The 25706-nt window shown below is 36.7% G+C and overlaps 2 protein-coding genes across 6 annotated transcripts in view; one reads left to right on the forward strand and one right to left on the reverse strand.

Moving 5' to 3' along the window:
* Nucleotides 1-473: 473 nt before the first annotated feature.
* Nucleotides 474-8380, reverse strand: Mettl3 (methyltransferase like 3). Of its 3 annotated transcripts, none has more exons than XM_022062614.2 (12): nucleotides 8234-8380; nucleotides 7060-7219; nucleotides 6615-6701; nucleotides 5770-5977; nucleotides 4937-5201; nucleotides 4239-4365; nucleotides 3374-3545; nucleotides 2884-3059; nucleotides 2093-2237; nucleotides 1714-1861; nucleotides 849-1027; nucleotides 474-769 (listed from the first exon to the last, which is right to left on the reverse strand). In XM_022062614.2, the coding sequence occupies exons 2-12, from the start codon at nucleotides 7184-7186 to the stop codon at nucleotides 658-660; spliced, it is 1746 nt and encodes a 581-aa protein (XP_021918306.2). In that variant the 5' UTR covers nucleotides 7187-7219; nucleotides 8234-8380; the 3' UTR covers nucleotides 474-657. The 3 variants fall into 3 exon arrangements, with proteins under 3 accessions (XP_021918306.2, XP_021918307.2, XP_021918308.2); XM_022062615.2 differs by lacking the exon at nucleotides 8234-8380 and adding an exon at nucleotides 7841-8106; XM_022062616.2 differs by lacking the exon at nucleotides 8234-8380 and adding an exon at nucleotides 7564-7797.
* Nucleotides 5876-25706, forward strand: part of LOC110829163 (lon protease homolog 2, peroxisomal) — a 121850-nt gene continuing 102019 nt past the window's right edge. The window contains exons 1-16 of one of the 3 annotated variants that reach the window (XR_002542893.2): nucleotides 8445-8690; nucleotides 8837-8936; nucleotides 9363-9552; nucleotides 10317-10426; nucleotides 10856-11184; nucleotides 11614-11791; nucleotides 12352-12533; nucleotides 13727-13874; nucleotides 14613-14816; nucleotides 15095-15203; nucleotides 15519-15706; nucleotides 16159-16374; nucleotides 16495-16692; nucleotides 17089-17199; nucleotides 17563-17682; nucleotides 20476-20662. Coding sequence is in view for 2 of the 3 variants with exons in the window: in XM_022062610.2 (XP_021918302.2) it covers nucleotides 8584-8690; nucleotides 8837-8936; nucleotides 9363-9552; nucleotides 10317-10426; nucleotides 10856-11184; nucleotides 11614-11791; nucleotides 12352-12533; nucleotides 13727-13874; nucleotides 14613-14816; nucleotides 15095-15203; nucleotides 15519-15706; nucleotides 16159-16374; nucleotides 16495-16692; nucleotides 17089-17199; nucleotides 17563-17682 (2490 nt within the window). In the remaining variant the exon portion in view is untranslated. Of the gene's footprint in view, nucleotides 6017-8444; nucleotides 8691-8836; nucleotides 8937-9362; nucleotides 9553-10316; nucleotides 10427-10855; nucleotides 11185-11613; nucleotides 11792-12351; nucleotides 12534-13726; nucleotides 13875-14612; nucleotides 14817-15094; nucleotides 15204-15518; nucleotides 15707-16158; nucleotides 16375-16494; nucleotides 16693-17088; nucleotides 17200-17562; nucleotides 19238-20475; nucleotides 20663-25706 lie in introns of those variants that run through there. The other 2 variants (XM_022062613.2, XM_022062610.2) reach the window with 2 other exon arrangements.

The following is a 25706-nucleotide window of genomic DNA, read 5'->3' on the forward strand; positions in this document are numbered from 1 at the left end:
AAATTCAGTGGTCTTTGCAGATTTCTAAAATTCAGTCATTCTGGTTTCCTTTACAATATACACCCTTCATCAAATTTAAGCTATCACCAAGTACTGACCTGTATGTAACTCAAATTCCAGCTAATTGAATGAAAGCTTAAATTGATAAACCTGGTCAAGGTATGCAATATTGTTTTGATTAAGCTCTGGAGGGTCATACCTGTGGGACTGCTGATTATTAATTCAGTTATGTTTATTCCATAGGTAACAAAATTACAGTATTGTGAACACAGTTTGGGAAGGGTTCATACGATTCCTTGTACATATTATAAGTTGTGTAATTTTTCAGTTTTGTGAAACAGGCCTACAAAGCTATCCAATTCATGCAGAATATAACACAACTGTGCATCTTGGGACTTAGGATGCTGTACAGGGTTGGATTAATTTTTTATTTCAAGCTTTAAAACCCAAACTGAAGTTCACAAACACCAAAATTCAATTGGGTACACACCTAAAAGTTTTATTGCCAGTGCAAGGATCATTTCTTGGCCCCTGAAGGAACAGTGTACATGCTAATTCAGTTCTAAGAATATTGTACTTAAAAAGATGAGCAGTGTTAAAAATAAATATTTTTCCACATTGCAATTTAAATTGATTCTTTGTTTCACATCAAGTACATTATGATTTAGGCGGTGTCATACAATTTCCATCTGGATAACGCTTCCTGAATGCTTGAATTAATTCAGGATCAACAAGCCTCACACCATCCACCTGGTTGCCCAGTGTTATCCTAAAGAAAATAATAAATATTAATAGCCCATAGGATTAACACTGTGTTTTCAAACATTCCTCAGAATATATACACTCACCAATTTGGTTGAACATTATGTGGACGACCAAATAATTCTATTTTTCTAGTCCCAGGTGAGAGACGCTCAATGATTCCATAGATCTCATCTGGTTTGTGGCTAGTTGCTCTTACTTCTGCTACTATTACATCACAGTCTAGACCCCGATTCAAGTTGTCTGGATTACCCTTCATTCCAACCTGCAGGTACAAATGTTACACCTTCCAAAATGTTTTGCAATAGGAAAATTTATGTAAAACACTAAAATCATAGGAAATAGATATATGCCCTTCTATTTCTGGAACAATCACTTTATCTGTTCTCATCATATTTCATGACATACTGTGATATGATTTCCATCTGACTTACTTGCTAGTATTATAGGACATTTATTTATTTATTTATTTCATATCCAAATACACACCATTCAAAGTAGAAATCATTATAGAACATAAAAGTTTGTGACTGCTTTCCCTTGATGTTTCAGACTGTCATTTCAGTAAACAATACATAATACCACTATCACAAAAAGTCTGTAAATCCTGTATTTAATCTGTAGTACGTGGTTTATCACGGAACACCCCAGTCAAGTAGTTAGCACTCCTGCTTCATGTTCAGGAGATCCCAGGTTCAAATCTCAACCTGGAGACTAGTTGTCCTAACTGAGGGTTTTCATGAGTCCCTCCAAGTAATTCCAGGATAGTACCTTAATATCTTCCCTTTAACTACTTGATTTCTCAATGAATTGCTTCCCTTCAGGTTTCCCAACCAAAATGTTGTGTTCATTTCCTCTTTTCCCACATATGATTCATGCCTTTCATATCTCATTCATCTTGTTCAGTTCTAACATTAGGTGAAGCTCTTGTTTACAATTATATGTACTCACAAGGCAGTGTTCTTTGCCATGGTTCAGCCAGTGTCCTGTTCTACCAGTTCTAATAATTCTCTGTAGTTGATTAGTCTTCACCCAGATGATCTCATCAACACGCTCGTAACCCCAAAGCTTGAGGCATTCTCGACCTAATTCCATGGCTCTGAAATGTTGCACAATCCACCCTACTATGAAGTAAAGCATGCTAGTTAATAAACAGGTTATATTTCATTAAATATAAGGAGGTCCAGCAGTTGTGAAAGAATGACACATTTATTAGCAATATAAGTCTTCTCAAAATGATCTTATAGACATTTTTGGCCTTCACACAAAAGTAGCTTTTCTTACTGCAACTTTTAAAAACATAATTCCATGCTCATGACCTTCAGCTGACCTGCCAGTGACCCAGAGAAATATAAGTCCATCATCTTGCAATGTGGGAATTCCAAGTTGTCGCATTTCATCATCAGACATGGTTCCATAAGGCAGTTCCATGTGGATATCCCAAGGAGGGTCAGCCATAATTACAGCAAACTTTCCTGAATAAAATGTCAGATAAAATGTGTTATTAAATTGGGGTGTCTTTTTAACTCTGTGTATCATCATCTTAATATGTTACTAACTAACTGATATTTGAGGTTTTCATGGCAGTGAAAATGCTGATTATGGTCTTTTGAGTTAAGTGAGAACAGTAGCAAATACTTGTTAGGTTTTATCTAAATGTATCAAGAATGTAATAAACAAATGCAAGAATATATTACTGTTGTCCCATAATCTTAATTTAGTTTTATAAATATCTCCTTTAGTAACAGACTATCTTCAAGTGAATTTGTTAAGTACTTGGTAAATTTAAGTTGTGTTTTTGGAGCCCTGGATACAGCAGAACTAATATGTTCAACAAGACTAAGAAACCTCTGAAAGGAGGCAGCCAAGACCTGCACTGGTCGTAGAGCCACAAGAAGAAGAATATGTTCAATACTGATGTTAGAATTAATAAGTGCAAATTGGTGAAGTTGGTTTAACTTAAAATCTAATCTGAAATGAAATGTTTAGAAAACAACTTGGCAGCTTTATTTGACAGTCCTTTACTCTGTGTTTCTATTCCAATTTTGTTACAAGATTTCATAAAAATAACACTGAACCCATTAATTTAATTTTATACCTTCTATGAAGTTATACACAGACCTAATACTGTCATATCAAGGTAGCGGAGGTCACATTGCACCCACTGGGGAGGGTAGAGAATTGTCATGTCCTGCTGTGTGCGGCCCAGTGTCTTTACTTCCACACACTCTACCTTGTTGCCACCAGCTTCTTTTGGAAACTGTACTGTAGGCCCATCCACTTCATAGTGAACATACCTTAATAAAAGCATATCAACATATATTAAGTTTGGTATTGTCACTAACTTGGAATTAATACAAGGTTGTCGGGTTATTGACTGATGCAACAAGTGCAGAGCATTAGTAGTCTCAGATGTCAGGATGATTATAAATGTGAAATATCTATTTATGATTTTGTTAAAGCTGCTGTCAAATTTTATGTAAAATTATCACCACAATAGAAAATAATGATAATATTCCTCATAACAGTAGTGACTGAAAATGGCAATTTTTTTAATGGAATTCTCCTCAGTAAAATAATTTGTCCTATCCTAGCATTTAGGAGTACATACTTGCATGTGTCCATGTGGAAGCACGTGTTAAGAAATGAGCAATCACCAAGGCTTTCATCCGTGTGTTTCTGAATTATTTTCTTGAAGTGTAATTTCTTACATGGTTCTGATGCATTTACTTTGGTACACTCAACCTTAGTTCCATGTGGACAGAACTCCATTACTTGTGCACCTGTTACGGGAACAAACATATCAAATAATGTCTGTGGTGGTCTTCTGCATTATGATGCTGTGTGGACTTGTGTGTGGTTCCCATCTATAAGTTCACACAGTACCACAACCCAGAAGACTGCCATGGATATCTTCACTGTCATGAGATTCCATTTTGTGAATCTTGCAAAGGTAGGAATTACACAAGAAAATTTAATTAGTCTAACTACTACACAAACTCCGAATATAAATTCCAGTGGGCAGTTCTGAAGTTGAAAAATCCAGATGGACAGGCGTAACCTTCTCATATACATTAATTGTATTTTCTTTGTATAAAGAATACATAAGAAGCAGACTAAGAATGATAGGGTACTTGGTGATACACTGTATTTGTAGTTACGAATCACTGGCGATTCTGTCAAACAGTGTGATTATTAAAATTTAGATATAAGGAATATTTGAGCCAACAGAGAGAATTTTGAATTTGTGGTATGTGATCCAGTGGTGGGCTCTTTGAACATGGTAACAAGCCATTGAATTCATAAAAGGTGGGGAATTTCTTGACTAAAGAGAGACTATTAGTTGTCGAGAATTCTGCTCCATGGAATCTGTTATTAACATGAATTTCTAATTATTCAGGTGTTTTTTTTCTTTCTATACTTTTAAGAGTATTACAGAGTAGTAATCATTAAACAATACTTCATGCAGTTCTCACCGCCTTGTGAACGAAACCTCTCTGCCAGTGATCGTTCCTTAGCTGTTGGCTTACTCAGCAAATCGAGTATTTCTTCACCAACTTTCTTGTTTTCTTTCTCACGAATTGATGGCATTGACAACAGTGACTGCAAAGAGGGCATTTTAATTTACTTATTATTGTACAAATTACATAATATTCCTCTGTTAGTAGTTCCCAGATTTTATCACCATGAGAAATCTTTCCTCATTATAACCAAATATACTCACTTCCTCTAAAATTGTATGTTATCAAAAAGTTCCCCCTTTTTCACTTTCATGGCTCTGAACCTTTATAAAGTATTTCACAAATAATTTGTTTTCTGAACAGAAAATAAAACTATGTGCCTTTACACCTCAGCTATGCAACTGGAACATTTTCCACTACTGTGCATTTTTTCTGTGAAACCCCTTAAATATTTCATTTAGCCAGAAGATGTTAGTGAATCACAGTTTGGTAACCACTGCTCCTGCATATGAAGCCATTGTATGTTTACAGAAATAAACCAAACTATGCAGATAACTGATATACAAGCATACAAAAAATTATGTTCTGCCATTTTCATTCAATCCACCCTTACAGATCACATGTGAGCATTACAACAGTAAACAAAAGAACTTAACAAAATATATAATTCACCACAAGTTATTCCCAGTTCTTTTCCCCTAAATATTCTGTACCATGATATCAGCTGCCTTTGGATCTCTCTTTTCTTTCTTCTTCTCATCTTTGTCAGGAGCCGACACTTTTGCAGCTTTAGGAGCCGGTTCACTCTCAATTTCCTCTCCCCTCCTTTTCTTGGGTACTTCATCTGCAGGTTGTTCGTCCCCTGCTTCTGGCCCTGCTTCATCAGCCTCTACCTCATTTACCATTGCCACCAGCTTTGTGTGTTCAGCAGTGACCACTTCAAGGAACGTTTTTCCATCCTTACTCCCATCTTTGACACTAGAAAATGTGAAAAAAAATTTGTCAGTGAAGATAATAAAATTTTCATCTCACTTTCTAACAGTAAGAATAAGTGACATATATATATGCAAGGATTTTAGATTATACTGACATTGTTCTTTTGGAATCAGCTGAAACCAACAGCCCCCTATATTGAAACAATACACTACATAAAATAACCTACTTTGAAATCTTATTTGCAGTATTTATATTAATTTTTCATCAGTGATAATGTCCTATACATTTAATTTGGGGTTGTTGGCATAATTAATATGCACTTATTTTTATATTTAAATTAAACATTTCAAACTGTAAAATATGAGGACCGATTAAATAACCAGACTCATGATTTTGTGCTGCAACCGGCAATACTGGTGAGGTGACACCTCACTACATAATTCAGTACTTTTGAATCAGACAGTCTAATCTCTAAGGTTGTAGCAAATTTTTTGAGGTCCAATGGTTCATTGGTTTGTCAAAAATGCATGTTTCAGATGATAATCATTGTGTGGGAGTCCATGTAGTGAAAAAATAATTGTTAGCAAGTTATCCAGATTTCGTGACTCACACTATGAGCTGCTGAGTGGTAAACTTTTGCAGGAGGTTGACTACTGAAATATGGAAAACATGGCGCCCTAGCTGCTTCCCAACAGCAGCTGCTAGTTCCCTTGATGTCGTTGGCAAAGTAAGGGACACTTCACTGAGACAGCGCAGTAATCGCTTTTCAATTTCTGGGTCTGGTTTCATTGCATCTTCTGGCTCCACTTCTGTTTCATCTAGAGCAACAATCATTATTTGAATCACCTAAACAAACAGTAAGTAGGAGGTACTTGTTATGATTGGATGATTTCACAGATATTAGTGTTGTCATTTGTGTTATGGAGTTAATTAACTAATGTTGCAGAAATTTGTTTGAAATGTTATTTATTCACTTGTGGTTTATTAAATGATGATCAGACTATCTGAAATAATGTATAAATATAAATCTTGTTTTACTCTCTAAGACGAATGTGGAAAAATGTCACCTGCAAGTCACACTCAAGACATTTAATTTTGATCATGTTTAGTCACAACGTACCCACATGGCCATAGACTGGATGACTACGGTTTGATTTCTGGCAGAGGCAGACATTTTTCTTTTCACCACTGCATCCCGACTGGCTCTAGATCCTGCCTAGCTTCCTATCATATGAGTGTGAGACTCTTTCCTTGGTAGTAAAGTTACCAGAATGCTAAAGTGTGTAGATGAGCGAGCATTCACCTCCATTCCACCATACATCTTCATGACATGGTGCTTAAGCATGGGGGCAACTTTACCTTTACCCATTACCAGTTACCACATCAAAAATAGGTACATCCTGAACCAAACCACCAGAGAGTTGGGTTATTTTGACTTTCAGACGTGTTCCTTACCTTTGGCTTGAGTTACTGGAGATGGTACTCCACTTGTACTCCCTTCAGAAGACAACACTTTTGTTTTTGATAGAGAAGGACTGACATCTGAAATAAAAGTCTGCCAATAATATGTTGGATTAATAGGCTATAAATAATGTAGATCTAGCAATGATGTCTTAGGTCATTAACTTTTTGTCAGGTCTAATGAGGGTATGTGAGAAATGCCTAGTTGGTTTGTAAAATTTTAAGTAACACTCATTAAAGATGTCACTGAAACTCAATAATGAGCCACAGCAGCAGTTCAGAATGAAATATTCTGCATCATAGTGCCATTTTTTAAACATACATATGAATTACATGTAGTAAAAATCCATCTATAAGAACCATACTGAGTCTGCCAGAACCTGTATGTACTCAGTTGATTCACTGGTTAAAAAATTGTTAAGAAATTAGTTCCAGAAACCTGATGCTAATGCTCCACCAGACTGGTTTAAGATATCTTGTCGTTCTTTCTTTCTTTTTTGTAATTTCTCACGAAGGCTGTTCCGTTTACTTTTAATGGCCTGAATTTCTTCCCATGCATCAGACATCGTTGCACAAAGTAAGTTTCTTCTCAAAAATCTCTGGAAAAAATGTCACTTATTATAATAAATTCAGGTTGAGTCTCATGCATTTCTAGTTTAAAGTGTCTTGTGAATTCCCAAACATTAAGTTCCATGACTGTCAGAAACACAATTCATATTTATTCTCTGTATTAACGGATAGGCACTTTAAGAAGAATTAACACTTGCTGGGATGTAAGAGTTGGATTTCATCTCTAATAGGCAAGACTTTGGTGACTGAGTTGTGATGTATAACCATATTAGATTTGGCCAAAATGTCTATGCATAAGCCCGATCGAAGAATAAAAGTTTACAGTCCTATCACCAGACTATTCTTTGATTTATCATAAGGAATTTTCAATTACTTGCACGCTTCAAGGAAGGTTGTAATGGGTCTACAAGTGGCCTGCTCCAGAACTCTTGATAATGGTTACAATAGCTGAGAAGTCTACAAAACAATGTCTTATATTATTGAAGCAGTAGGTAATCGTGTGAAAGCTGTTTCTACAGCATGTAAAGACTGGCATATTGCGTAAGACGTTACCACAAGTTATCAGTGGACAGTTTTTGCATGCCCCTTTCACCAAATTTTTGAGCTTTCATATCCGGAGTTTTCAAAAATAATATTTACGTATGGCTTACTTAAAGACACTGTTAGTAGCTCTGGCTATATAGCTTCGAATGGTAGGATTAATGATTAAAGAATTGGAAAGGCTATGGAAAGAGGCGAATGTAGCGTAATTAGCGGTAATATCCTGGGTATTTGCCTGGAGGGGCATAAGATTTCGTGTCACAAATTACTAGTAACATAATACTTCGGGTACTCTATGCGCATTGTGTGACGTCACATATCATAGTACCAACAGGAGGAAATTTAGTACGTTCTATGGGGGAAGTTTGTGGCCGATTCCATAGAACTAAATAGAGCCCCACCGCTACGTAAACTTTAAAAACAAGTGAAATCAAAGAAAAACGTAGATTCTGATGTACGAGGACTAAATAACAGATTCCAGAACTGGAGTTTATATTTCTTACCTGTAATATGAGAAATGTTTGGATTTCTGAAAAGGATAATTCTATTTAGCCTTGATGGAAGTAGTATGAAATCTAATAAATCTATCCAATCTTCTCAAAAGTTATGAACGTAAATATCACAGAATACCTACAGATTGACTAGCGGATATTACAATTCTTTATCAACAGAGTGCTCTACAGGCACTTATACAGCTGAGTTTCCATTCTGTGCTCCTTGGTTCTTATGGAGTGTGTGCAGTTGTAATCTGTGTTTGCGAATATGCTGATCATGGTGATGTGACAGTAGTTGTCGCTCTCTGTTTGTATTGTAATAATATTTGTACCACTAGTGAGGATATCCAGTTTTCAAAATGACATCAATGATGAGTATTCCTCGACAAATTCCATTGCTTGTCGTCGACGAAGAGGTACTTCTGCCGGGATCGTCGATGAAAATCCCCGTTACAAATTCACGAAAGTAAGTGAAATGGAAGTACCCAAAACTTTGTCGGTTGTGAAGGAAGATTGTAATACGGGAAACTGTAATGATTGCTTGTAATTTTTATTTCACATCAAAGGTTTGCTTTATGTGAGGTTTCATTTTCACTTTGTGTTTGTTTAAAGCATGGCAATGATTAAGAGTCGTCTTCTAAATCAACGCTCACTGACAAGCACCATAATAGGAGTTGTACCTAAAGAACCCGAACAACATTTGGACATTTCTGTAAGTTCTGTTTACAGAGTAAAAGTGGATGGCAGCAAATGCAGAATATGGTTTGGGTGCTCCTAGAAAAATCTAACCAGACTTAACAAACTAAGCCAATCCGAAAAGGACGTTGTGGGATCAAAAACTGTCCTGAATTATGGTGTGGTGGAGACCCAAACAGTGTTTTGCATTTAAATTAAAAATATAATTTTCAGTCAATCTGTATAAAGCATAAACATGGTTTGCAATATATATCATGTCAGTGGTAAATGACAAAGACTTTATCGTAATAATTAATTCCTTAGAAAGCAGTTTTATTTAATTTTATTCATGTACTTTCACATATCTGCGTTTTAAACAAGAGAAATGCGTGTGTTGTGATATTAGCATCTTTTACATACAGGTTGGTTTTTAATTTTTGTTCACATTTTTAAACTCTTATAGGGCAATGCTCCATTGCATACAGTTGGTACTGCTGCAGTTGTTGTTCAAGTCACTGGTATCAGTTGGCCCCAGCCAGCATTTACACTCCTTGTGACAGGATTGTGTCGTTTTCGACTGGAGAAACTTGTAATGGAAGTACCATATTTAGTTGGAGTAGTCACACAACTTGACAAACTGGCAGTTGATGATGGTGAGTTTTTTCTGTGCTAAGATTATAATTTTGTGTTTTGAAGTCAGTTCACCCACAGACATTAATTTGAGAAACAATTGAAAGCAGAGCATTGTAATAATGAAAATGGTCTTTGTTAGCCTATATTTAACTTACTGTACACACTTCATGTATGTAGACAGTACAGGGGATTCTTTGACAAACAATCACAAATGTATTCTGCTGTCACCATAAATGTAGCTAGGTGTTTTTTTTTCCAAGAAAGAGGAGCCATAAGTGACAGCTTTCTAGCAATATGCATTCAAATTTCTTCACAAAGAATAATTTGCATTTATATGTGGATCTGGTATCATTGGTATCATTTTTGGTACATCTGACTTGCATTTAAAATGACTGATAATGAATTTTTAGTATCCATAAAAGTATAAAATTTTTGAAGTTGAATGCTAATCAGGTATTCACAGAATACCCCATGCTTGATATTGCTGCTTCATTCTGTGACTGGGTGTCACGGTAAAGTGGTTAGTGTGCCCGATTTATATTCAGAAGATCTGAGGTTCAAATCCTTGCTTAGACATTGGCTATCTTGACTGAGGTCCTTCCAGCCAGACATGATTATACCTTAAATTGAACTCTCACTGTTTCCTTCCATCTCTTTCACAATTCTCAGCTATTAACCTGTACATTTGAAAGTATTCTTGAATAAACCATGATTCAGTATTTTCATGACATTTGGCAATTTATGTGATCAAAACTAACAATCGTTCCAATTCTTGCATTAACAGAAGATGATGAAAATCAGGAACTGATAGATCTTATTCAGAGCTTCAGACTAGAAGCCTCAAAACTACTTGGAATGTTGGATGTTTCTAATTCTACTGTGGCTAGATTGAAGGTACTGTCTGATAAATACAGTGGATATTTTTGTATCACGTTAATATATTTATTTTTATTTTTACACCTTACATATTTTTAAATTAAGGATTGCAATCTAGTATTTTGTCATGAAATAATAGGCCTATGCACTGAATCACAGGTTGTATGACAAAAATGTGATGAACACTCCTGATATTTTCAGAATATCACTTTGTTAATATCATGGAAATCTTAATTGTTTTGTGTGTGTATGTATATATATAAAACCTGTTGTTACAAAACTGTGTCATTTCTGGTATTCACTAGGCATATTTTTAAGAGGTTTAATCATTGTTCCTCCATAGTAACTGGAATTTTGGTGAAGAAGTCAATATGAGGTACAGTTCTAGGTTTAATTTGGTGCCGAGACTGTTCTAGTCACAGTGTTCTTTATTTCTGTTGCCTATAGAAGATGCTTGGCACTCTGCCAGCTCATCACCTCGCTGATCTCTGTGCATCTCTTGTCAGTGCGTCTTTCATAGAGAAACTGCAAATTTTGGATGCAGTGGACTTGTCAGAACGTCTGAAGAAAGCTTTGCCTCTCCTTGTGCGTCAGATTGAAGGCTTGGAGATGTTGCACAAATCTCCAAACAGTCATACAGAAAAACACTACACTGTACCACCTAAAACTAAAGTTATGATCATAAGACCTCAGCGAGGCATGTTTTCTAGAAATGATGGCGTCATACCAACAGACGATGAAGGGGATGAACTCCAAGAACTTCAGAACAAACTGAGGTACGGATTAATTCACATCTTTGTTCTGTGTGAGTGAAGTAACAAAACTGAGTCTTTGTAGAAATTGAAGATTCGGTATGCGTATTTCCAAACTTCATTTGACATGATACTGAGCCAGTACAGTCCAGTTTTCCCAAGGTCTCGTCTTTTCAGTTAACATTTTTTAATTCCTTGTGAATTAAGTTTTGTGTTTCTTTTTGGGACTTTAAAATAAAATTTGATCCATACTGGCCAGTTAGGTTTGCCACTTTTACATGACGACTAATTTTAACCTTTATCATTTGTTTGTCAGTGCTTACACATGATTCAGCTGGCCATGCATTGCACTAGCATACCAGTAAATCATTAACCCAAGGTTAAGTGCTCTGTTACCACATGATAAAGGTTAAGGTATTATTTTCAAGTTTTTGTATGTTTCTTGCTTACCAGGGCTGCCAAGCTACCTCCACATGCTTATAAAGTGGCAATGAAGGAGTTGCAGCGCTTAAAGAAATTGGCATCAATTAGCCCAGAGAGTGGTATCATACGCACCTATGTAGAACTGATGGCCGAACTTCCGTGGTCAAAATCGTCTCCTGAAACAATTGATATCAATAAGGCACGACAGGTGGGTTATGGTAAGAAGTAGTTCAAGAATGAAGGTTTCATAATCATCAGCCTATTTTCTTTCCATCCTTTGACCAATCTTCCCATTATTCCATGGCTTTCCCCCAACAAGGGTTCCATAGCATGCAAAACGTGCAGGTGCAGTACAACATGGCATTTCTCTCGAATATTCTGCCTAGATTGCTCATATAAAGTAGTCTGTTGGTTTCGTGCTCGTATATTCCATATAGCTCTGTTAACTCGAGACTCAACCTGTGAGGCACTGTGTACATCTTCACAGCTATGAGAATATCAGTTTGCTGATATTTATTTCTGTAACTGCTGTATTGACTTCCCATGTGCAGTATTCTAAATGCATAGCTTTGTTCTCAGCAGAGTAAATAACTCATCTCCACACTGCACATTCCTTCCACATGATGACACTGGACGAAGTACTTTTTTTTAAACACCCTTTGCCTGTAAAGTGTGTCAGCTACCATATGTACATTGCGGTAACATTCATGTTCTGTCACCGTCAGTTTAAACTTATAAACATTTAGTCATACTTCAATTGTTTTTCAGGACTTGGATGAGGATCATTATGCGATGGATAAGTTGAAGCAGCGAGTGCTGGAGTATCTGGCTGTCAGGCAGTTAAAAAATAGCCTTCGAGGACCAATTCTCTGCTTTGTTGGGCCTCCTGGTGTTGGCAAAACCAGTGTTGGGCGTTCCATTGCCCAAACTCTTGGACGTGAATTTCATCGGTTAGTATATTTCATTTTGTGTTGTGTTCATTGATTATTTAACAGAAGAGGAAGGTGTAGAGTTCAGAGAACTTGTAAAGGTGTTCATCATCTTATTTAGGAAATGCACATACAAAATATTTACTCTTCCATTAGAAGGACTTAGAAATATTATGTTAAGCATGTTTTATATCTTTCTAAATAGTAAGGTTATTGAGGCTTTTATCTGATCCTGTAAGAAACTGTTTACGTACCGTGTCATAGGAGCTTTGTTGCACAAACTGCATGAGAAATCTCACAGTTAATTTGAACCTAATGACAGCATAATGCAAGAGCTATGCTGGCGGTAGCATAGCTGCTGGTAGGGCCTCCCTAGTCAGATTGGTCGAGGGGGAGAGGTCAGACTAAGACAGGTACCCTGGTCCTCCAGGTTGGGGCTTGGTCGCAAGGCTAACAACCTTGCACTGTAAGAAGGAAGATGTTTTGAAACCTCAATCAAAGCCTTGGACAGACGGACCTAACAGAAGACTGAATGGAAGAGGAGAATTGAGGAGGCCATGGACCGAATACGGACCGGAGAGCCATAGAAGAAGAAGAGAGCATAATGATGTGTAGATAGTATTTCATAAAATGGTGAAACTGAATTTTCTGAGATATGAAGTAAATCTACTGTTCTTTGGTTGTTAATGAGTAAACATACTTCAACACAGATTGTATTGCTGTCTTGTAGTTTTTTATGTTTTTTCAAGAGTGGTCTAGATGTTATAATTCAGCATAATTTATTTTTCTAATTATAGAATGAAGCGCATTACAAAGACCTAACTTTTTTATTTCTTTTTGTTTCCTGGTGGTAGTCTCGTAGTGTTCTTTGAGCTGAAAGTGTTCTATAGTAAACAGATGTGGAAACACTACATTAAGAGAATTTCTTTAGGGTCTGCTATAAAATATATTTATTCAGGCAAGACGTTTGGTTTTTCTCATGATGTCAGATCTGTCTTTTACTTTGTTGTATTTACAAAAATTAGTCCCCTACCCTCTTCTAATGAGCACCTTCATAACTAACTATTAACATACTCCATCATCATCATCATCATGAACTTTGTAGAGTTAACCTTGTATTTATAAATCCCAAGATGGTCTTGTTTTCATATTTCAAAGTCATATAGTGCAGTGTTTGTATAATTTTTATTATCCTTATATAATTATTTGCTTAGCATATCCCTTGGAGGCAGTTGCAACCAATCAGATATCAGGGGTCATCGCCGAACGTACATTGGCGCAATGCCTGGCCGAATCATCCACGGCTTAAAGACGGTAGGCGTTAACAACCCAGTCATGCTACTTGATGAGATTGACAAACTAGTAAGTATCCTCTGTTTGTTAACCCTTAATGCTCCTTTGTGGACATATTGGATGCACAATACCAGCTCCTAAGGGTTCATGACACTTTCCTGTCTTCATGTGTCATCTGTTAACCATTTTAAACCTGAAGCTGATTTACATAATATTTAAACATCTACTGTGTACTGCCGACAACACTTCAGCATTACAAAGATTAAGTGGTTCATGCTGTTTAGGGAAATAGTCACTGTTTATTATGAGGATCATGCAAAGAAATAGATACACTTTGTGGGCAAAATACAGAGTTGTTAACATTAAAGCAGGTGGTACAAATACTTACCAGTAGGCTTTAAATAGTTAATACAAGTGTCTTTGATTCTTAGAGTAATAATTCTCTACCTGGACGTTATAGCTTTTAGTGTGTTTAGATTTATTAACATTATTTTAAGTAATATTTGAATTTTGTTTAATATAAATATAAAACAGATTGTGCAAGTAGAAACTGACCATCTCTGCCTTATGAGACCAAAACTTCCCTTGTGTAGAATGTGGATATATGTGGCTTCAAGTGGGCTTCTCATTATTGACTTATGTAAGGTGACTAACGTTACCATTTGGCAATTAAATAAATAAATATATTGTTACTAAAGGAACTTCTTTATCGAAGTTAAGAGAATTTACTTAAGTTTGAAGCACTGTGTTTTGTTTTATAATCAGTATTGTATCTTCCTTACGTCAGTGTGGTACGTATTTACTCAGGGCACAGGTATTCATGGGGACCCGGCAGCAGCTCTGCTGGAAGTTTTGGACCCAGAGCAGAACTGCAACTTCGTGGACCACTACCTGAATGTGCCATTTGATCTGTCTCAAGTGATGTTTATTGCCACAGCCAACAACACCAAAACCATTCCTCCTGCTCTACTTGACCGTATGGAACTGATCTTTGTCCAAGGGTACACACAGGTACAGCTGTAGTCTCGAGAATAATGTACAAAGCCCATCAGGATGCTGTGTTCTGTCTCGTGTAACTCTGCATTATTTGAATATTAAATTTATCACAGATTTATAAATGTCTTATTACAATCTGTTACATTTAAAGTTTAAGTCTGCATTTAAAAAGTATGTGGAATTTTTTACATGTTCTGTGTAACTAAACTTTGGAATTTAAATTTGAAAAAAAATTGATGGAATATGTGTTATCATTTTTTGTAAAATATTCTAAGACTAAATGTGGTGTATAGGAAGAAAAGTTACATATTGCTTCACGTCACCTTCTGCCCAAGCAACTGGAGGAGCATGGCCTCACATCTCACATGCTGCAACTTCCATTGGAGAGCATCAAGACTCTCAGTGAGTATATTGTATATTGTACAGATCTAAAATTTTATACCATTCAGAAATGATTTATTCAGAGCACTGGCATCATTAAGTCTGATTGGTCTGGGTTAAGGATTAATAGAAAACAGTATATTGTGCAGTCCAATTTAGATATCTTATTTTAAATATTTTCATTTCAAGCTCATATTGTTCGCAAAACATTTAATGGTGCATACTCTTTGTATGAGGTCTGTCATGAGATTTACAGAACTGGAAAGATATAAGCCTCATATTACGACCGAATTTTAAGTGAGAGTTTAATTTATTCATGAAAACCCTATTTTATAGTATCATACTACACTCGTGAAGCTGGGGTTCGAACTCTGGAGCGCAAATTGGGAGCATTGTGCCGTGCAGTAGCTGTTCGTGTTGCTGAAATGAATATGGATACAACAGGGGATCTCACTAGCAAGGACAGTGGGAGAATAAAACTGCCTATATTCTTGGATGAAGCTGCACTTCAGGATATATTAGGGGTATTTCTTTTGTTAATCAGTGTTTAGATTAGTTTAGGTTAATCATTGTTTATATTCTGCTTCCTTTATCATGCTACAGCTCAATTTTGGCCCTGGCTTCCCCATTTTAATTTCTTTTGATGTACCTCTCCACACTTTTTTCTAATTTTTTTCCAAAATTGGTTTTAGCATGTAGGATTTAAAGTTTTTATGGCGGTGAGTTTGAGAAAGACAGCCATCTTCAAGGTTTTAGCACTTCAAGCTTATTAAAGATAATCTTTTTTAGGGTTTGCATTCTTCAATTGATTAATTTGCTAATGCCATCTCATTCAAGCAGCTGTAATTATACAGATAATATTTGAGTCATTAAAAGCTGAGTGTGTGTACATTACTGGACAAGTTCTAAAATTCTTTAATGCATGAAAATTACAGGTTTGTTCCATGTAAATGTGTGTTGTCATATCTACCTGTAGCCTGCAGTGTACTCCAGCAATGAGCTGTGGTCTCGACTGGGGCAACCTGGCGTGGCAGTGGGCTTGGCATGGACAACTGTCGGCGGTGAGGTGTTGCTTGTAGAAGCAAGCAAGATGGAGGGAGATGGTGAACTAGTGCTCACTGGTCATCTTGGTGACGTTATGAAAGAGTCTGCTAAGTTAGCCCTAAACTGGGTTCGCACATCTGCACGTGAGGTGAGACACGTTCAGTTTCCCGTGCCGTTGTCAAAAAGTTATGAATGTTTGTAAATTTGTCTTGACTGTGGATCCATCTAAGTTTCTTCATGTGAATTGAATGTTTTCATGGTTTTGCAGTATGGCCTGCAGATAGATGGCGAGCTCCTATCTCGCACAGATCTCCATATTCATTTTCCTGCTGGTGCAGTTGGTAAGGATGGGCCATCTGCAGGTGTGACCATAGCAGCAGCTTTGATCTCTCTGTTCTCTGAGCGACCCATTGTTACTGATGTTGCCATGACAGGCGAGATTACATTGAGAGGTGTAGTACTTCCAGTGAGTAATGCATTAAGTTCTGCATTCTTATGTAATGAGTTCGTTGGTAAACTGGATTGTCTGCAGTGTTGAAGATCAGGATGTGCCTTAGTTTAAATTCCTTAAATGGGATTTACTTTAATAGATTTTCTGTTACTGGTTTGTAATTTTATAATACTTCAGAAGTTCGTGTGTGTAGGGGGGATGTCCATTCTTAAAGTGTGTTAATACCAATTCTATTTTGATTTTCTACTTCTTTATTCAGATTGTAAATATTTAAGTGATTCCATACCTCTGTATTTATCTTAAAATATGCTTGTTTCAGGCTTAAATTACAATGCGTGTTAATATAAATTACTGTAATTTCAACATTTTATCTGTTACGTCACAGTGTTCGTATTTGATTTATTTAATCAGGTCGGTGGAGTGAAGGAGAAAGTTCTAGCGGCCCATCGTGCTGGGCTGAAACGAATTATTCTGCCTAAAAAGAATGAAAAGGATTTGCATGAAGTTCCTGATAATGTGAAGGTAATAGATTGATCATTATGCATATGTACAAGTATGTTTATATTCTCATAGGCAAGAATGTTTCTCATGCCCTGTACATCCATTATATAGTACTTTGTATTACATTTCTCATTAGAATATTTTTGCTCGTGTTTCTAGTTGTAGTGTGTTCCTAGATGCGGATTTCCGAAACATGCATTTTGTTCCCGATTAACACTGTTATTTTCTTTTATCGCACATGAATTTTGCTGTCTGTTTGCAAAAGATTTATGTTTGTAATAAGTGAACATAAAAACTTAACTGCAAGAGATGCCTTTGAAAACTTTGTGTGCTCTAGACACAGACTTTTCACTCATTTTCATGATAGCATTTATCTCATTGCAGAAGGATCTTGCATTTGTGTTGGTGAATCATGTTGATGAAGTTCTGCAGGCTGCATTCACTGGTGGCTTCCCGACAGTTACTAGCCCACAAGATGTAGGATCTGTCATGAGCAAACTTTAGGTGGGGCTATGATTTTATTTTTATGTATGATACGTGATATTGATGCCTTGAACCTTGTTCCTTAGTTTTAATGTAATTAGTTCCTTTTAGCATAAGAACAGAATTGATGAATTTATGAGCTCCATTGATATTACACGTCTCTACATATGTTTCATCTCATTTAATTTGGCCATTGTGCCGACAGAATTTCAGTGTGTCAAATGCTGTATTTTTTATTTGTTATGTGCTTCTGTTTATTTTCTTCATAGAGTATGAATCTTATCAGTCATAGTGTTATAGATAATATTCCATTACTTTATAAGGAACAAAGCATTTTTGAAATGCTTGAAGGAATGAGTAGAAAATGGATCTTTTTTTGGGGGGTGGGTATATACTTGGATAAAATGAAATGTAATAAGGATGAACAAATTAAATTAATGGGGAGAACAAGAGGCTGAACTCATTCGGACTAAGAAAGTAAATGCATAGTCTACTTGGAATTCACAGACAATTACAGAGCTAAACAAAGAACTGTGTTCTTTGAATACTGTGCTCAAGAATCTCGATCCAAATTCTCTCTTACCGATCAAATGGGTGAAAGTCTTTGGGGAGACCATCAAATGCTGGCATGAGACTAGATGTGGAAAGCTATTGATGACGATGATAACAATTAATTGTTATTAATGCAGAGAACAACAATTTGTATCACTGATAACCCATATTGATATTGTCTAATTAAGATGTATATCCAAGTTTCTTGTTACCTACAGTAAATAAGTCAAATCGGTAAATGTGAAAAACATGTTTAGATTGGAATTGTTTTGTTTTGCTCTTTGCAAATTCAGAAGAACTGAAGTCATTGGCATGCTACGCCATATATCGTGCATATGTGCATATCCGTTTGTATTTTATTGCCATGTAAGTCATTTTGTTTTCTGCAGTTTGACTGCTGCTATGGAACTTTTGGAAAGTAGTCCCATCATGAAAATGAATAGTCTCTTACATGTATTAAGTAAGTTGACCCACAAAGATGGAAGCAGCATAAGGATATGGAAGAGCATAATGTATAGTGTTATAAAATATTTATGTAAAATATCATACATAAGTTAGTGTATATATTTGTTATAAAACTATTCGATTTGCAGATGGAGTTAGGGTTTCAGGTGAAGTACTTACATTACTATTTTTATATTACTGGTTACAATTTTGCTTTTTTAAGGATTTTCTAGCTTATGTTACATATATTAAAAGCCGGTCACAGTGGCCGCGTGGTCTGAGGCATGGGCCTTGTGCTGCTTGGACACTGGGATTGTGGGTTCGAATCCCTCTCAAGGCATGGATGTTTGTCAGCGTCTTTCTGTATTGTGCTGTCCTGTATACAGGTAGAGGCCTTGCGATGGGCTGATCACTTGTCCAAGGAGTCCTACCAAATGTCTAAATTAGATCAAGCAACCTCCAAAAAGAGAGGAAAAAGCAGACCCTGCCAATGCAGGACAAATGCTAAAGAAAAAGAAGATTATTACATATATTAAAATGTGTATAACTTCATTAGACATAATAATATGACATTTTGTTATGGTGTTGTGTAATTTATCATACCTGTATACCATTTGCTGTATCAGAACAAAGTACAGGTTTCTATGGCAGCATTACTGTTTTATACTGTGTACCATTTAGATGTAGGTATTGTAGTATTGCTTTGCATATCTTTCGCACATGAACTTTGGTAGGATTGATGTGGTCTCCTTATGTCAGTATTTTTCATATCATCACACCATACTGTTTGCAGTGCAAATGTTATGTTACGTGTTATGAGAAAGATCTTTTGTGGAGTTAAAGTACTGTCATAAAGACATAGTGCAATACTAGGAGAATGATGACTGGTAAACTCTACCACAATTTGGACAATGATGCCCACCTTATAGCATATTGTTTCTGATACACAAAACAAAGATGTGTAAGGTATGACATTTACAGTTATTAACTTTTGAGGTTAATATTTCTTCACATGACATCTCGTGAGGTCCAATTGGTTATGTTTGAATTTAAAAACTCTCAGATAAGCTTCAGCATTGATATTGGAATGAACATTTTTTTTGATGTGATTTCCGGATTGACGCAAAGTCCGGCAACGGACTTGAGTTTATTATAAAAAAGAATTATATTTCAGTAGCAGTTGGTAGTCATGGATCGTTATTTATTTCGCTGTGGTATGTGCTGCCATCTGACGTACATATAAGCATTTCGTGTGCAGCAATATATGTGCTGCTATCTGACAGACTGTGGCGTACTAATTCCGATATATATCGACGTGAAGCTGTTTCAATTTGATAACTTAATTTTGATTGGTTATTTAAATTTGCAATCTTATCCATTACAAGCTATTCAAAGCTCGGGCAGTTGCGGTTTTGGACTATTTTGTAATGAAAGGAAGACTTCGAGTTATATTATTTTAAAAGTTCCATTCTTCGTCTGTTCAGAGAATCGTAGCGTACTGACCAGTTTGTTTTGAGGAAAATGAATTCGTAGCAAACATCGATAAGCCAATCCCCAAACTGAGTGAGAGTTAAAGTGGCTTATGGATTGGAACAATTATGATGTGGTTAGTAACTGTAAACAAAGCTTGAATTCAGAAACAGTTGTACGTGGTCACCGTATTTTAAAGTTATTCCAGGAAAATAACTACTACTAATAATATTTTTGTAACTCATTCCGGACGTACGTTATTTGTAGACGTCTTATTAGTTGCTAATACTATATTTAATGGTTATGGCTAGATTCTTGAATTACTTAAAGATGTTTTGTCAACTGCAGGTAATATGCAGCTTTGAATGGGGTGACTGGAAATAGGAGAAAGTGGCCTATAAAGGTTCTATTCCAACAGTCGAGTGGAAACCTAAGGATGGTCGGATTCCTCATTGAACCGGGTAAAATTATCTGTCGTGATCAGTTGGGACATGCAGCATACTTGGCGCAGGATCCCAGACTATCATCATCAAGGGTATGCTCATCATTTATTTGAACGTAATTCTTAAAATGGCCACCGATCAAGTCACTGCAGTTTAAATTCTTTACTTTAACCGTAATGGCAAGCGTTGAAGTATTCTTATAAATATTCCTATATAAATGTTAACCATAATTCTGATTTTCAACGTATGTTCTGTACAATAATTTTATACTAACGAAGAACTGTAATATCTAAAGATTAGGTTTCACACTTCGATAATTTCTTTACTTCTTATTAATTTAAAACATCGCGTAACATCGCAGGATGTGTAAAAGCTCTATCCTAGCTCTAGTCGTTCTGACGCAGTCTTTCCTCGCATAACGCGTGTCTCTAGATCCCCGTCTCGGCGATGACCGTTAAAAAGTTTTGTATCAGAGGGCAGCTGTGGAGGATACATGAACCAAACAGGTGCTACGCTGTTTTTAATGATATTGTCTGTCCCTCTGAGCGATTATTCTTAAGGCATTATAAATTGTATCTCATGCAATGGATCTAGTCACCGCACTCAGCTAACAGGTGATATCCCCTTCTTGAAAACAAGATAATAGATCATTCAAGTTTTATTTTTTTTAAATATTAAGAAGAATAGTTTGTTTTATTACGAAGCGGTTGATTAAAAATTATATTATTTTATAGATCGTATACTCGTAAACGTATCTGGATGGTCTGGCTAAAATTTTTAAATATATATTTCGTAAAATATTAACGGGACTAGAATTTCAGTTAATAGTAAGGTTAGGCCTGTAGATTGGAATCTTATGTCTCGTACACGGTCCCCTTGACGTTCAAAGCGACAAGACGAATGAGAATATTAAATTGTTGCTTGAAATCGTTAACCACTTGCCACACACAAACATTTCCCGCGCTCCGAAATGTTGTTTATCAGTCGGTGTTTTGGTGTCTTATTCAATATTTCCTTGTCAGGATACGCTTTGGTAAGTGATTCAGGAACATCAGTAAATGTTTTCGAGAGTGGACACACGTTTTGCTTCTGCGCAGAAGACGTGAGTAGCGGCCTAGCAACAAATGTGAACTTAACTCAAATATCACGGGGGATGTTGGCAAAGAGTATTACGTGGGAGGGGTGGACCTGGTTCTGATATAATTTTTGTGTTGGGTTACGTTTTAAACGACGCTGTCTCTGCGTTCTGTACATAATACTGCAATGAGTACTCTGTACAGCGATGTTTCTCAGGCGTTCTGCGTTTGAGCTCTAGTAAAATTTAACGGGATTATTACATACTTAGGATTGAAGTTGCACGTTACATGGGAATATTATCAGTTGTGTGTTTAAAGGTTTCTAGCAGCTTCATGGGAGATTCTCTGTGTTGGTATAAATATCTAAAGAGTAGACATTCCCAAAATGAAATTCTCCCAAAATGTCTACCTCGCGCTTTATAAATCGAGGTAAAAGTGTGGGTAGTTTGTGCGGTAAACGTAAATAAGTCCTTCTGGCGGCTACTTCGCTACGCATATGTCAATTTTAAGAAGAACGAGACACATGCAATTACATGGCACGTGTCAGGACAGCAACCAGCTGGTATGTACCAGTATCCGGACTTGCAGTAACTTCTCGAATGTGGCCTATTTAATAATAATAAAATTACATAGGTGTTATAGAAAAATTTAAAAGATAAGTTAAATCAGTTGATGATTTCAAATATATAAACATATTTAAGGACTGCCTTGGTGCACTGTATGTTTATATTTATAAGAGTTTTTATGTTTCGTTTAATTATTGTTAGTTTCTGAACTAAAACATGTGGAAATACGCGTCCTAATAGGTTTATAAGATTTGTTATGCGTGTCTGTTGCAATTTTGAGGAATGCAAGTCATGGCAAATTTCATTCTGTTCTCTTATACGATGTTACGGAGACGTTTGCATAAGCAGCTTCAATCTTCAGAATTAACCTCTACCCCGCCTGAAAGCGATTTGTTAGCTTTCGCCCGTGGTCTAGGCAACACGGAGTTTTCCTCCGGGGGCTTCCTCGGTTTCTCCGTGGCATCCCAACAATTACTCCATTCACACACAGAAGAAGGCAATGGCAAACCACTTCTGGATCATCTGCCAAGAACGTATATGAACAGGTCCCAGTCCGAGAAAAGGATGGAAGGATCCTGTTCATATGGACCTGTCCTCAGACAGAACACTAAATAAAATAATAAATATAATAACTCGTTGAATAAGAAACTGGGTGAGCCACAGAGCCGTTGTATATAGCATCGCGTGGAATACGAACTCCGGTCGTCCAGTCTGTAGGCAGTCACTTTACTAACTGGGCCATCGTTGCTGTAAATGAACAGTCTTATTTTCCCCGGGGTTAATCAAGCATATGGCCACGTGTTTGCGCAAAGTACACTTCTATTACCTTGTACACAGAACCCAAACATGAACATGAGAGTCTATTCAACAAGTAGCATTGTAGTCAAATTGAGGGGAAGCAGTCGATATGCTTCGCCCGCATTGTTTGTAAACTATGAGAACCGCTCGTTGTCAGTTCAGGGGGGTTGAAAGTTAATACCATGCGGTGAGGGTCACAAGTGTTCCATTTGATTTCTCTGTGAACGTGTCTTTATCATTCAAGGCTCCATCGTGAACCCCCAATGAATTTTAATTCGTCTTTTCATCCCTTGCTACTGACATTTCAGAACGAGGCGTGTAAAAGAATGTTTGAACACAAGAGATTAATTAATAGCTGAAGACAGAAACATACGTGGCAACGAGATTAATCTGGTATCATTAGGATGATAGATAGATCGAGGATATGCAACGCGAATGGAGGACGTGATAATTTATTCTTTGTTAGGTTAATAATACCGATTTGGCAGCAGAGGTTGTAGGTACGGATTTGTAAGGAGGTCGTTGTAGATTATTTCGAGGCATCGTGTCAGAATTTGCCTGGAGAGCCTGAGAAAGTTACGGGAATAATTAGTCACGTTAGCGGGATATGAACCAGGTGCTTCAGAATATAAGTCTATGATCCTACACCGACGTGGTGGCGAGAAAGTGGATCTTAACAAAAGTGAATTCTGAAGATGCGAGACTAATTAGAGTAACATCTACAATGGCGGAATTTTATGACTGCGTTTGCTGAAATTTCTGTTAGAATAGGAAATTCCTTGATTGGCCGTCGCTGCTTAAGGAGGCCTTTGTACGATGGACTCCATGATACAGGGTGATATTAAGTAAGAGCAACATGTATTCCTTTCCGCCTACTTGCCACGGGTGACGGACAAGACCACAGCATTCCTTCAATCATTTTTGCCCTGAAGTTTGTTGTCTTCTGGGTTGTTGCGCCGTGTAGTCTAACAGAACTTTGCCGACGTTTCAGAGGTTACAATGAAGTGGGCATGTAGCTCAGTTAGGAGAAACAAAGAATGCGTACAAAGTTGTAGTGAGGAAACTATTTGGAAAGGGATCCCCTGTGACATCGATAATGATCAGTTGATAGCTCAACACCTGAATACGAAGCTGGTGTGCTACCAAGGAGACGGAAGGATAACATTAATTGCATCTCTAGGCATTAGAATGTGAAACAGCTAGAATTCCACAGGACCGTGGTTATTGGTCTTACTTTCAGACCGTCGGCTTCCCTTGCTAAATTGCAGGCTTACTTGTTGCACTAAGCAACTGTGCCTTGAGCCTGTCTTGATCCGAGCTGAAACCACAAAATATGCACGGAGATCAGGTGCCAGTGTGGGAGACAAACGGGCAAGTGATATTTGGAAAGAAAACCTCAAGATAAAACCACTTAAGAGACCAAAGTGTAGATGAGAGAATAACATTCAACTGAAGCTTAGATAAAATAGGATGTAGGAGTGGATTCAGCTGGCACAGTGTAAAGCTAAACAGACGGCACTCGGTTATGAGCCTTCAGGTTCCAAGTTGGAAATTTGTTGACTGTTGAGGACGTAACATTTGAGAATGTCGATTCGCTGTGGCGTTGGTTACGATGGCTACCTAGCCCTCTCATCCAGTCAGCGTACACAGAAACTGATTTTTTTTGGTGGGGGGGTTGAAAAGGTAAGTCGCCTCCAAATACTGCAACCTCCGCTGTCATTTACAAAAAAGCATTTAAAACCATGTAAAAGTTTCAGACGCACGACATTTTGCTACGAGAGTGAACAAGGTTATCGTTTGACAAAAGTAAACCTTGAAGCTGCTCACTGAGTACGTTATCTCAGTGATAACTATGCTGACTCACATTTCGGAACAACCGCTTTCAATTCTGGTAACCGGATCGTGACGAATATTTTTAGTGGTTTCCTTCGACTCTTTATTTGAATTCAATATCTTAAAATAGGCCTCGGCAGTTTCCTCGTTCGTTTTTAAATTGCTTTCTTATAATTCACACCAAAATAAACTTTTAGTAGGTCAGCATACATCCTTTCAATTTGATACCAAATAGATAACTAACATACAAATGTAACTTTTGCCATTTAAATCCAATTTATTTTCTGACAATCTATTTCCTTATATATAAAAATGAATCTAAAAGTGAACATCACCAAAAAGTTGCATATCAGAAATTGTAATTAAGTTTTAAGTTTATAATTTTGACTTTTACACCTGAAGATGGTTTATATAGAAACCGAAACATGTTGTAAAAAGATCTTCCAATTGTAAATCGATTGTTCGATGAGGAACATAAAATGATATTTTAATTATCTTAATTGTAAATTTTAAATATGAATTGTGATTAGACGGACAAAAACCGAATAATTAATTAAATTTCACAATATGACGCAACTATATCAACCTATTTCCTTATGTTTAATATTATCTTACTTGCAACTGTCTTAGCATTCTAAAATAGTACAAGAAAATATTAAACATAATTTTAGTGTGTTCAGTTTTGTATTGGTCTATTTAACGATGCTTTTCAAATGGGGTGAGTGAACGAATGAATAAGGGGTGGTCTATTAACAATCCTTGCACCCCCCAACAATTTGCGATCTATTGTACATCCCCTTTTATATTAGCCCTCTAGTAGTCGTGCAAATGAAGTGCGAAAATAGAACGAGTTGTGAAGGATG

Source organism: Zootermopsis nevadensis, unplaced genomic scaffold (assembly GCF_977971745.1).
Source record: "Zootermopsis nevadensis isolate Lab colony 2312 unplaced genomic scaffold, Znev_1.0 Znev_ptg000004l, whole genome shotgun sequence".
NCBI classification, from domain to species: Eukaryota; Metazoa; Arthropoda; class Insecta; order Blattodea; family Termopsidae; genus Zootermopsis; species Zootermopsis nevadensis.